Here is an 11,888-nt window from a genome sequence, read left to right as displayed (position 1 = left end):
AGTGGAATTAAAAATAAAATAAAAAAAGCACAAAAGGTAAACCAAAAATAGGCCTGTGCAATTTCCACGCTTCTAGCCTAAAGGGCTCTTGCGTGAGGGGGCGTGTTGAGATATATAGTCCCACATTGATTGGATGGGCAACTAATATAGCCTTTATAAGGCCTTGGACACTCTCACCCTTTGAGCTAGCTTGACACTATGATAATTGAAACAAATCGCAGAAAAGAAAAAAATTGGGCAGTACACTAAAGATTTCAATATTGATTAAAAAATATAATATTTATTATAATTAACAATATTTACATTGGACAAAAGAAAATATTAAATAATTAAATAAATAAAACTGTTAATAAAATTATCCTCCATTTTTTAGCACACGCTCAAATACCAAACTTTAGCACACTCTCACACACTTAAACCACGCGCTAGCTCAAGTAAAGTTTCAAGGAGGCACAAGCATGCATGGTTTATATATTTACACTTCAAATGATTCCAGTTTTCCAAAATTTACGGTTGTATGACAACACTTTTAAATATATAAATATATATGTATATATATTTTAATCTTGACAATAAGAATATTTAAAAATAGGATTTGATCAAATTAATTTATTTTTCTATTTTAGAAATAAATCGTCAATTCAGTAATACAATTTGATAGAAATAAAAAATATTTTTTTCTAAATGCACGTATGATAGAATGTATTATCAAAATTAAACATACACTACTTATTATAAGTGTGACAAGATTAATTTATTGATGTAAAAATAATAAATCTTAAACGAGATCTTAGCATTGAGGATGGTAATTTATTAAGTTACACTCATTAATTAATTATTGACTCCCAAAAAATTATAACAATCAAATACATAGATATCAACAATGTAAAATTTATTATTCTTATACTACTATAAATTCATGCTCTCCTTAAATACATACATAGTACCTTTGCTTGCTCAGCTCACTATTTTAAAGGTACTTAATTAAACAGTAAATATAACCTTGATTCTTTCAATTGGCATTAATCACAACACTGAAATGGTTGACCTTGAATTCATGTCAACTCTTTGTGACGTACATAACTTGAGCCATGTAATCTGACGCAAATAAAATATTAATTTCTACATTCCAAACACTGTAAAAGAGGGACATGACCCATGCTATTTTGTGTTTTCCCTTCTGGTATCCCAAATACAAGTATATATATGTTGGCTTTAATATTTCTATTAAAGTGAACGTAGATAAGTTTTCTCAAAATGACATTGTTTTGAATTAAAAGATTATAATGAAAAAGACTATTATAATCCTAAAATAAAATATAATTACAAAAATATTTTAATTTCCGTCTCAAAACAACGTCGTTTTGAGCTTAATGCGGATAAGTTATCTATGTTGACCGTAGAAAAAGCGAACCCATATATGTTATGTTATCTATATTCTAAATGCAGTATGTTCCATGCGTTATTTCTATGAATATAAAATTTTTCCATTACTACAGTTCTCATTCTTGAACTATAAATACGTATGTTCTACTCAGGTTCTCCTCATTGGAGTCTTTCTTTTCTGCAAAACAAATTAGCTACTTTGTGTTACAAAAAAAATGCCTGAAGAAATGGTGAAAAGGTCACCTTCTCAAGAAAAATATGGAAGTGTTCAATCTGCAATAAGGCTACTTGTGATGCTATTGTTGCTGGGTTGGATTTTCATTTGGATAATGATGCCCACAAATACATACAGGCATGGATGGTTGCTTCAACTCCAAGCAAAGAGTAGTTCTACCTATTTTGGTGCACAAGGTCTCTTTTTGATTCAATTATGCATTTCACTCTGTGCTTGCTTCCTCTATTTTATCGTAATATACCTATGATCTTAATTGTTGCAGGTACAACACTTCTGATTTCAACTTTTCCAATCTTGTTCATAGCTGCTTTGGGATGTGTCTACCTCCACATAGCCAAAAAAACAAATGGTTACAACATGGAAAGGTACCATTTTGTTTCTTAATTTAGTTAGGGGTAGGTTATATTTATAAACTTTTTGTTTACAAAATCTTACAAACTACACTATATATTATGGGTAGTACATACTCAAGTAGTATGTAGTACCCGTATTATATAGTGTAGTTTGTAAGAATTTGTAAACAAAAAGTTTGTAAATATAGTTCTGCTTATATGTATTTTGGGATATGAAATTATGCCTATCTTTTTTTCAAGCTTACTCTATCTACACATCCCCACTATTGTTAAATCACAATCTCAACTGACTTTCACCTTTTGTCTCTCCTCTTTAGATTGTGATCTAATAGTATTAGAGAAGAATAGATAAAACAGACATGAAAAAATATAGGCATAATATCTTATCCCATGTATTGTTACTAAATGTTTCATTGTAAGAAAAAAATAAAAAATAAAAAATATCCCAGTACTGATAATATGTTATGTATTTTATGCTTTTTTGCACCATCAGCTGCAATGACCAGAAACGTGTGGTAACCATATGGAAGCGACCGATGCTTGTAAAAGGCCCTCTTGGCATTGTTTCTAGCACAGAGCTTGCATTCTTGCTTATGTTCATTGCACTCCTAGTTTGGACCTTTGCAACTTTTTTACACAACCACTTTGCAACAATCACACAGAAATCAGCAGCAGCCATCGGCGAGAAAGTGTAATTTTTTTATTTTATCGAACACTTAAATTCAACCATTTTGATTGGTCCAATAAATAACTTTGGCATCAAAGTTTGTTCCTATTTTATTATGAATTATGATATGTGTTATGTTGGTGGTTTTTGGCAGATGGCAAGTGAAACTAGATGCTGCAGCACTAGGGTTGGCTGTGACAGGGAACATATGCTTGGCATTCCTTTTTTTCCCGGTAGCTCGTGGCTCATCAGTGCTGCCACTGCTTGGCCTTACCTCAGAGAGTTGCATAAAGTACCATATTTGGCTTGGAAACATGGTCATGACACTATACACTTTTCATGGCCTTGGTTACATCATCTATTGGGCAGTTACCAATCAAATTTCTCAGGTTAAATAAGACTAAGATCTACTTACTCACAATTCATACAAATATAGTTATCTTAATATATATATATATATATATATATGGATTCCTAATTTCTGCTTTCACTGCTGATGGAAAAGCTTGCAGTAAATATATTTACATAAGATACGGAGTCGGATCCTAAAATTAAAAAAAAAACAAAAAATTTCAAGATTCGGAACTGGATCCTGGTGGAAGTAAGTGTTGCAGCAAATTTTCTGATCTGCAACCACATGATAGCTATTAAAGCCTATATATATATATATATATATATATATATATATATATTATTACACTGGTGTAATAATAAAAAATCTTAAACACTCATTTTATATTATTTTTTTGTCTGTAGTAATTTATTTAGCTCAAGGGGCTATGGCTTTTTTTCATTGCAGATGCTGACATGGTCCAAAGTTGGAGTATCACATGTGGCTGGAGAGATAACTTTGCTGTTTGGTTTGTTCATGTGGGTTGCAACCATTCCACGCATTAGGCGAAAAGCCTTTGAGCTCTTCTTCTACACTCATCACCTCTACATCCTCTTCATAGTCTTCTTCATCTTTCACGTTGGCATATCCTATGCCTGCACTATGCTCCCTAGTTTCTACCTCTTCTTGGTTGATCGTTACTTAAGGTTTCTGCAATCAAGGAGCCAAGTTCGTTTGGTTTCTGCTCGTGTTTTGCCATGCGAAACTGTAGAGCTGAACTTCTCTAAGGGCCATGGTAATTAACATGACTATCCTAACTCAATATCTTGAAGTTACCTCTAGTTACTTCTTGATAAGTGACCAATTTTATTTCATTTTATTTTGTGACTTTTTTAAGAGCTAAAGTGATATGTTTTTGGCAGGGTTAACTTATAATCCCACAAGTGTGATGTTAATAAATATACCAAGCATATCCAAGCTGCAGTGGCATCCATTTACAGTTGTTTCTAATAGTAACTTGGAGCAAGAAATGCTTAGTATTGTCATTAAAAGTGAAGGAACATGGACCAAGAAGCTCTACCAGCTAATTTCAACTCCTTCCCTAATAGATAATCTTGGTGTATCCGTTGAAGGTCCTTATGGACCTGTTTCAAGTAATTATCTAAGGTCTGCATCTTAGAAGCAAAACAAAACTTTAAATTTGATTTGGAGTTATTAATTACCTTTTGCTTCATTAGACATAAGTTCTTTGATTTCCACATACTGACTTTTTCTTATTTTAAAAACAGGCATGACACTCTAGTGATGGTGAGTGGAGGAAGTGGCATAACACCTTTTATATCCATCATTCGAGAACTAATATATCTGAGCACTACATTCAAATGCACAACCCCAAAAGTTGTCCTGATTTGTGTATTCAAGAACTCTTCATGTCTGTCAATGCTAGATTTGATACTCCCAATTTCTGGCTCCCCTTTTGACATTTCTAGTCTGCAACTACAAATTGAGGCCTACATCACAAGAGATAAGGAGCTTAAGAGAGACAACCCAATTAACCTTCAAACTATACGGTTCAAGCCAAATCCAACTGATGCACCCATATATGCTGTATTAGGTCCAAACAGTTGGCTTTGGCTTGGTGCTATAATATCATCCTCTTTCATCATTTTCCTTATAATAATTGGTATTATTAACCGTTACTACATTTTCCCCATCGACCATAACTCGAATCAAATATTCTCATTTCCTTTGAGGTCGTTCCTTGACATGCTAGTAATATGTGTGTCCATAGTCATTGTTGCTAGTGCAGCAGTTCTATGGAACAAAAGACAAAATGCTAAAGATGCAAACCAGATTCAGAACTTGGAAGGGTCATCACCAACAGTGTCACCATCAATGATTTGCAATGCAGATAGAGAATTGGAAAGCCTTCCATACCAGACCCTTGTTCAAGCTACCAACGTTCATTTTGGTGCAAGACCTGACCTAAGAAGTAAATCACCTCCATTTTCTTTAACTATGGTCTAGAAACCCATCAATGAATTGAGATCACTTATTTTTTTATTTTCTTTTTACAGGACTGCTATTGGAATTCAAAGGACCGAGTGTGGGAGTTCTTGTTGCAGGACCCAAGAAAATGAGGCAGGAGGTTGCAGCCATTTGCTCATCTGTTTTAGCTGAAAATCTGCATTTTGAGTCCATTAGCTTTATCTGGTGATTTTACTCATACTGTTGTAAAGGGTTCAAAACATTAATGAACAACCTCTATAGTATGAGCTAGTATTTTCAGCCAGCCTTGATGGACTACCTAGTTTTATTGAATAAATGTACATTGGTTTGTCAAAAATAATTGGGCCTTAATTGCTAGCATACATGTTAGGCCCTCAGGTTGTGTAAGTAAAAGATTGTCAAAGAATGAGTGTATTAAGAACAGATTAGAAGATTGAGAGAATAAATGGTGTATTGTATTCAAGGAAGAATAAATTTACAATAGGAATGATCCTCTTTACAAGGGAGTAACCCTTTTCTTGCCTGAGAATGTCTCAGTTTTATCAATTCTCAAAAGATAGTCTCTACCAGTGTTTTAAAACACGGCTCGGACCAGCCGGGTTGACCCGGGACTCGGTGACCCGGTGGGTTCCCCGGTCCGAGCGGGTAGTTAGACCGGTTATGCAGTCAGCCCGAATTGGACCGGTTGACCCGGCCGAAACCCGGCGACTCGGTTGACTCGGGTTAAATCGGTTTTTTTTTTTTTTTGGTAAAATTTTTTTTTGTTGATAAGAACTCTTGAATTAAATCATATTCATATTTTATGATGAATATGATTAAAAGTAAGGTGAAAATAATAAGGTATTTTAGATTAGTGTAGTTCGTTTATGTAATTTAGTTGCATCTTATAATGATCTCATGAAGTTAAGTGGTGATAAACACTGATGGTCTCATGATCTCATCTCAACGGTCTAGAGCTAGAAACTTAGAAGTATATAATATTTGCTATCATTGAAAACTAATTTATTTTTTGAAGCTCATAGATAATTTTCTTATGTGAATTTTTATTAATATAAGTAATATTTTTATATTTTTAATATATGAACAGTAAAACCGGTTCAACCAGTGACCCAGTACCTCGACCGGTTCGATGACCGGTCCGAGTTTTAAAACACCGGTCTCTACAGTGTTTTTTGCACCCCCTTATCTACCTAAATGCCAAAATACCCTCTTCTAACTAATAAATAACTACAATTTATTCCTTCTCGAATATACCCTCCAAATTCTATTCTGTTTTATTCTTATCCAGCCTAACAATATATTATATGAATGTGAACATAAATAAAGCAGTTTACTTTAATATCTTGATTATCGAAAGTTTGAATCATGTCAACAAAGACATAAAAAAATTATGTACGAACATGCAGAATGAGAAAAGACCAATAATCTCAACCCTTTCATTATCAAAACTCTATTACATGCTAAACAATAAACAACACAAAGGGTGTTCAAATAAGTTTTACATTATTTTATTCATGAATATCACAAATTTTTTAGCCCTGTGCATTAATCGCCAAACAGCAAATAACACAAAAAATTGTCATGTGATTCAACCACTTGTTCTCTATTGTCCCTCAAAATGCACCAAAAGCAGCCTAAAGGTGTTATGACACGGGACACGAGACACGATATGACACTCTGACACGTTAATTTTAAAAAATATTAAATTTTGACACATTAGGACACATTTTGATATTAAATATTATTTTTAATTTATGTAATGTATATTATATTTAATACTCAATAATTTAACAAAAAAATGAGTATATTTTAAATATTTATATTAAACTCAATAAAATGGTAATCGTAATCCAACGAATTTAATAATTGGAACTAAAAATGCAACGCAACACAACATTTGAACTTTTTTTTAAGTTTCTACAATGCGTGTTGAAGTGTCGGGGAGTGTCGGAAAGTGTCGGATACGACACGTCAAAATTTTTGAAGTATCGGTGCTTCATAGATGACAAAGCCTATAAATGATTTCCATAAATATGTTCAACATCTTGGCACCCACTCCTCAGTTTTTGCAATGAATGACAGCAATAGCTTCTCCATACAAATTGAATTTCACTGCAGTCACCACTTTCATAAATTCTGCCACGGTATTCATTAATAGACAAATAGAGAATATAAAGGTGAGGGTAATGTGGAGGTAGATTCCTGGAGCTGATAAACATCTTAACATGTAGTATAAGACTTATTATTTTTACATTAATATAAATTAATCCACTCCTTATTAAATATATAAATTATTAATTACATACATCGTGTATGCTCACTATTTTAAAGGTACTTAATTAAACAGGAAATACCATGCAACCTCCATTCTTTCAATTGGCATTAATCACAACGCTGAAATGCTTGGTTGACCTGAAGAGGGACATGAACCATGCTATTTTGTTTTTTTTCCCCTTCTGGTGTCCCAAATACAAGAATATATGTTATGTTTTCTACATTCCAAATGCAGTATGTTCCATGCGTTATTTCTATGAGTATAAATTTTTTCCATTACTACAGTTCTCATTCAAAAACTATAAATACGTATGTTCTACTCAGGTTCTCCTCATTGGAGTCTTTCTTTTCTGCAAAACAAATTAGCTACTTTGTGTTACAAAAAAAATGCCTGAAGAAATGGTGAAAAGGTCACCTTCTCAAGAAAAATATGGAATTGTTCAATCTGCAATAAGGCTACTTGTGGTGCTATTGTTGCTTGGTTGGATTTTCATTTGGATAATGATGCCCACAAATACTTATAGGCAAGGATGGATGCTTCAACTCCAAGCAAAGAGTAGTTTTACCTATTTTGGTGCACAAGGTACTCTTTTTGATTCAATAATGCATTTCACTCTGTGCTTGCATTCCTCTATTTTATCCTAATATAACTATGATCTTATTGCAGGTGCAACACTTCTGATTTTAACTTTTCCAGCCTTGTTCATAGCTGCTTTGGGATGTGTCTACCTCCACATTGCCAAAAAAACAAATGGTTTCAACATGGAAAGGTACCCCTTTTTTTCTGCTTAATTTAGTTATATTTATTTTGAGATAAGATATTATGCCTACCATTTTTTCATGCATACTCTACTTATTTATATCCACCATCGTTAGATCACAATCTCAACTGACCTTCATCATTTCTCTCTTCTCTTGAAATTGTGATTTAACGGTATTTGAGGAGAATAAGTTGAACATGAATGAAAAAATATAAGTATAATATCATATCCCATATAATTTTACTAAATGTTTCATTGTAAGATAAAAAAAAAAATGTTAAAAATTAAAAAATCCCAGTTGCAATAATTGGCTTATCTATTCTATGCTTTTTTGCACCATCAGCTGCAATGACCAGAAACGTAAGGTAACCATGTGGAAGCGTCCGGTGCTTGTAAAAGGCCCTTTTGGCATTGTTTCTAGCACAGAGCTAGCATTTTTGCTTATGTTCAATGCACTCCTAGTTTGGACCTTTGCAACTGTTTTACACAACCAATTTCCAACAATCACACAGAAATCAGCAGCAGCCATTGGCGAGAAAGTGTAATGTTTTGTTTATCAAACACTTAAATTCAACCATTTTGATCTGTCCAATAAATAACTTGAGCATCAAAGTTGCAATTGTGAATTATGATGTTGGGTTATATTGGTGGTGGTTTTTGGCAGATGGCAAATGAAATTAGAAGCTGCAGCATTAGGGTTGGGTGTGATGGGGAACGTATGCTTGGCATTCCTTTTTTTCCCTGTAGCTCGTGGCTCATCAGTGCTGCCACTGCTTGGCCTTACCTCAGAGAGTTGCATAAAGTACCATATTTGGCTTGGAAACATGGTCATGACACTCTACACTTTTCATGGCCTTGGTTACATCATCTATTGGGCTGTTACCAATCAAATTTCTCAGGTTAACTAAGACAAGATCTACTTACAATACATACATTCATATATATATATATATATATATATTCAAAATTATTTTAAAAAGTCACACTCTTAATCATAAACATTGTTATCATTTATCTTTAACGGCCTAATTTTTTAGTTATGTGAGCCCTTGTACACAATGGGTCAATGACCAAAATTAACTTCAAAATTTCTTATTCTTACATTAGTACAAGAATAATTTGTACGATATATATATATATATATAGCAAAATATACTTACTACCACAAAAGTTTACCTCTTACAACCAACTTAATCATCGTTGATTTTCGTCAATCTAACGGTTATAATTTATTAAAGATTAATAATTAATTAATAAGAGTGATCCAATAATTCCCAATAAATTATAATCGTTAGATTGGCGAAAATCAACGGTGAGTAGGCTAGTCGTAAGAGGGGTAAACTTTTATGATGGTAGGTATATCCTTCCCCTATATATATATATATATATATATATATATATATATATATATATAGAGAGAGAGAGAGAGAGAGAGAGAGAGAGAGAGAGAGAGAACATCATTCTATATGAATTTTTGTCTGTAGTAATGTAATTAGCTCGTGGGTTGCATTGCAGATGCTGAAATGGTCCAAAGTTGGGATATCAATTGTGGCAGGAGAGATAGCTTTGCTTATTGGTTTGTTCATGTGGGTTGCAACCATTCCACGCATTAGGCGAAAAGCCTTTGAGCTCTTCTTCTACACTCATCACCTCTACATCCTATTCATAGTCTTCTTCATCTTTCATATTGGCATATCCGATGCTTGCGCTATGCTCCCTAGTTTCTACCTCTTCCTGGTTGATCGTTACTTAAGGTTTCTGCAATCAAGTCGCCAAGTTCGTTTGGTTTCTTCTCGTGTTTTGCCATGTGAAACTGTAGAACTCAACTTCTCTAAGGGCCATGGTAATTAACATGGCTATCCTAGCTCAATATAAGTTACCTCTAGTTACTTCTTGATAAGTTACAATTTTTTATTTTATTGTGACATTTTTTAAGAGCTAACGTGATATGTTTTTGGCAGGGTTAACTTATAATCCCACAAGTGTGATGTTCCTAAATATACCAAGCATATCCAAGCTGCAGTGGCATCCATTTACAGTTGTTTCTAATAGTAACTTGGAGCACGAAATGCTTAGTATTGTCATTAAAAGTGAAGGAACTTGGACCAGGAAGCTCTACCAGCTACTTTCAACACCTTCCCTAATAGATAATCTTGGTGTATCTGTTGAAGGTCCTTATGGACCTGCTTCAAGTAATTATCTAAGGTTTGCATCTAGAAACAAAACAAAACTTTAAACTGATTTGGAGTTATTAATTAGAGATTAATGTTTCTTAGGAGATAATTTTATCTCCTAAGCACATAAAAGTGTGTGGAACTTATGTTTTTTTTTGTCTCTCTTCTCTTCACATGGATCCCACATATTTTTATATGTGTGTAGGAGAAAATTTTATCTCCTGTAATATAAGAAACACTAATCCCTATTAATTACCTTTTGCTTCATTAGACCAAGTTCTTTGATTTCCCTATACTGACTTTTTCTTTTTCTTTTTCTTTTTGTAAAAGCAGGCATGACACTCTAGTGATGGTGAGTGGAGGAAGTGGCATCACACCTTTTATCTCCATCATTCGGGAACTAATATATCTGAGTACTACATTCAAATGCACAACCCCAAAAGTTGTCCTAATTTGTGTTTTCAAGAACTCTTCATGTCTGTCAATGCTAGATTTGATTCTCCCAATTTCTGGTTCCCCTTCTGACATTTCTAGTCTGCAACTACAAATTGAGGCCTACATCACGAGAGATAAGGAGCTTAAGAGAGACAACCCAATTAACCTTCAAACTATATGGTTCAAGCCAAATCCAACTGATGCACCCATATATGCTCTATTAGGTCCAAACAGTTGGCTCTGGCTTGGTGCAATAATCTCATCCTCCTTCATAATTTTCCTTATAATAATTGGTATTTTTAACCGTTACTACATTTTCCCCATCGATCATAACTCGAATCAAATATTCTCATTTCCTTTGAAGTCATTCCTTGACATGCTAGCAATATGTGTGTCCATAGTCATTGTTGCTAGTGCAGCAATTCTTTGGAACAAGAAACAAAATGCTAAAGATGCAAACCAGATTCAGAACTTGGAAGGGTCACCACCAGCAGGGTCACCATCAATGATTTACAACAATGCAGATAGAGAATTGGAAAGTCTTCCCTATCAGTCCCTTGTTCAAGCTACCAACGTTCATTTTGGTGCAAGACCCGACCTAATAAGTATATCACCTCCATTTACTTTAACTATGGTCTAGAAACCTATCAATGAATTGAGATCACTTATTTTTTTTTTTTTTTTTGTGAATACTTTTTTTATTTTCTTTTTACAGGACTTCTATTGGAATTCAAAGAGCCAAGTGTGGGAGTTCTTGTTTCAGGACCCAAGAAAATGAGGCAGGAGGTTGCAGCCATTTGCTCATCTGGTTTAGCTGAAAATCTGCATTTTGAGTCCATTAGCTTTAGCTGGTGATTTTACTCATACTGTTGTAAAGGGTTCAAAGCATTAATGAACAACTTCTATAGTATGAGCTAGTAGTTTCAGCCGGCCTTGAAGGACTTGCTAGTTTTATTGAATAAATGTACATTGGTTTGTCAACAATAAGGGGGCGAATCGGAGCAGTGGTAAAATTGTTCCTTCATGAATTAAAGGTTATGGTTTGAATCCAGGAAACAGCCTCTCTGCAATTATGTAAGGGTAAGGCTGCATACAAGGATTTCCTCCATTCCACACACTTGAAAAAGGGTATTATGATATATTTTAGAATTGTGAAATAATATGATACAAAGAGGTCTCTATTTATAGAGACCAAAAACCCTAATTCTTGACCTAATGGGCTTGGCCCAATACAACAAATACTAATAATAATAAAAGACCTA

At 33.8% G+C, this 11,888-nt stretch overlaps 2 protein-coding genes across 3 annotated transcripts; both read left to right on the top strand.

The window, feature by feature from the left end:
- The first annotated feature begins 1,601 nt into the window (after positions 1-1,601).
- Positions 1,602-5,241, top strand: LOC133287665 (ferric reduction oxidase 2-like). Of its 2 annotated transcripts, none has more exons than XM_061485320.1 (8): positions 1,602-1,797; positions 1,884-1,986; positions 2,468-2,665; positions 2,796-3,030; positions 3,441-3,768; positions 3,896-4,139; positions 4,262-4,965; positions 5,051-5,241. In XM_061485320.1, exons 1-8 carry the CDS (start codon positions 1,602-1,604, stop codon positions 5,188-5,190), a joined length of 2,148 nt encoding a protein of 715 aa, XP_061341304.1. In that variant the 3' UTR covers positions 5,191-5,241. The 2 variants fall into 2 exon arrangements, with proteins under 2 accessions (XP_061341304.1, XP_061341305.1); XM_061485321.1 differs by having other exon boundaries at positions 1,884-1,996; positions 2,481-2,665.
- A 2,402-nt stretch (positions 5,242-7,643) lies between these two features.
- Positions 7,644-11,481, top strand: LOC133287673 (ferric reduction oxidase 2-like). The gene is made up of 8 exons (XM_061485330.1): positions 7,644-7,839; positions 7,924-8,026; positions 8,361-8,558; positions 8,682-8,916; positions 9,533-9,860; positions 9,979-10,222; positions 10,525-11,231; positions 11,342-11,481. Exons 1-8 carry the CDS (start codon positions 7,644-7,646, stop codon positions 11,479-11,481), a joined length of 2,151 nt encoding a protein of 716 aa, XP_061341314.1.
- The last annotated feature ends 407 nt before the right edge of the window (positions 11,482-11,888 follow it).

The sequence above is a fragment of the Gastrolobium bilobum genome, unplaced genomic scaffold (genome assembly GCF_033153095.1).
Source record: "Gastrolobium bilobum isolate Gb01-03AN ecotype WA unplaced genomic scaffold, APGP_CSIRO_Gbil_v1 utg6021, whole genome shotgun sequence".
NCBI classification, from domain to species: domain Eukaryota; kingdom Viridiplantae; phylum Streptophyta; class Magnoliopsida; order Fabales; family Fabaceae; genus Gastrolobium; species Gastrolobium bilobum.
This window is presented reverse-complemented; position numbering and strand designations above follow the sequence as displayed.

What these genes read in the sequence shown, in the direction of transcription:
- LOC133287673 (XM_061485330.1), top strand. Translation starts at nt 7,644, where the DNA reads ATGCCTGAAGAAATGGTGAAAAGGTCACCTTCTCAAGAAAAATATGGA. An exon ending in GCAGCCATTGGCGAGAAAGT is followed by an intron (nt 8,559 to 8,681) that starts GTAATGTTTTGT and finishes GGTTTTTGGCAG; the next exon opens with ATGGCAAATGAAATTAGAAG. An exon ending in GCTTCAAGTAATTATCTAAG is followed by an intron (nt 10,223 to 10,524) that starts GTTTGCATCTAG and finishes TTGTAAAAGCAG; the next exon opens with GCATGACACTCTAGTGATGG.
- LOC133287665 (XM_061485320.1), top strand. Translation starts at nt 1,602, where the DNA reads ATGCCTGAAGAAATGGTGAAAAGGTCACCTTCTCAAGAAAAATATGGA. An exon ending in GCAGCCATCGGCGAGAAAGT is followed by an intron (nt 2,666 to 2,795) that starts GTAATTTTTTTA and finishes GGTTTTTGGCAG; the next exon opens with ATGGCAAGTGAAACTAGATG. An exon ending in GAACTTCTCTAAGGGCCATG is followed by an intron (nt 3,769 to 3,895) that starts GTAATTAACATG and finishes TGTTTTTGGCAG; the next exon opens with GGTTAACTTATAATCCCACA.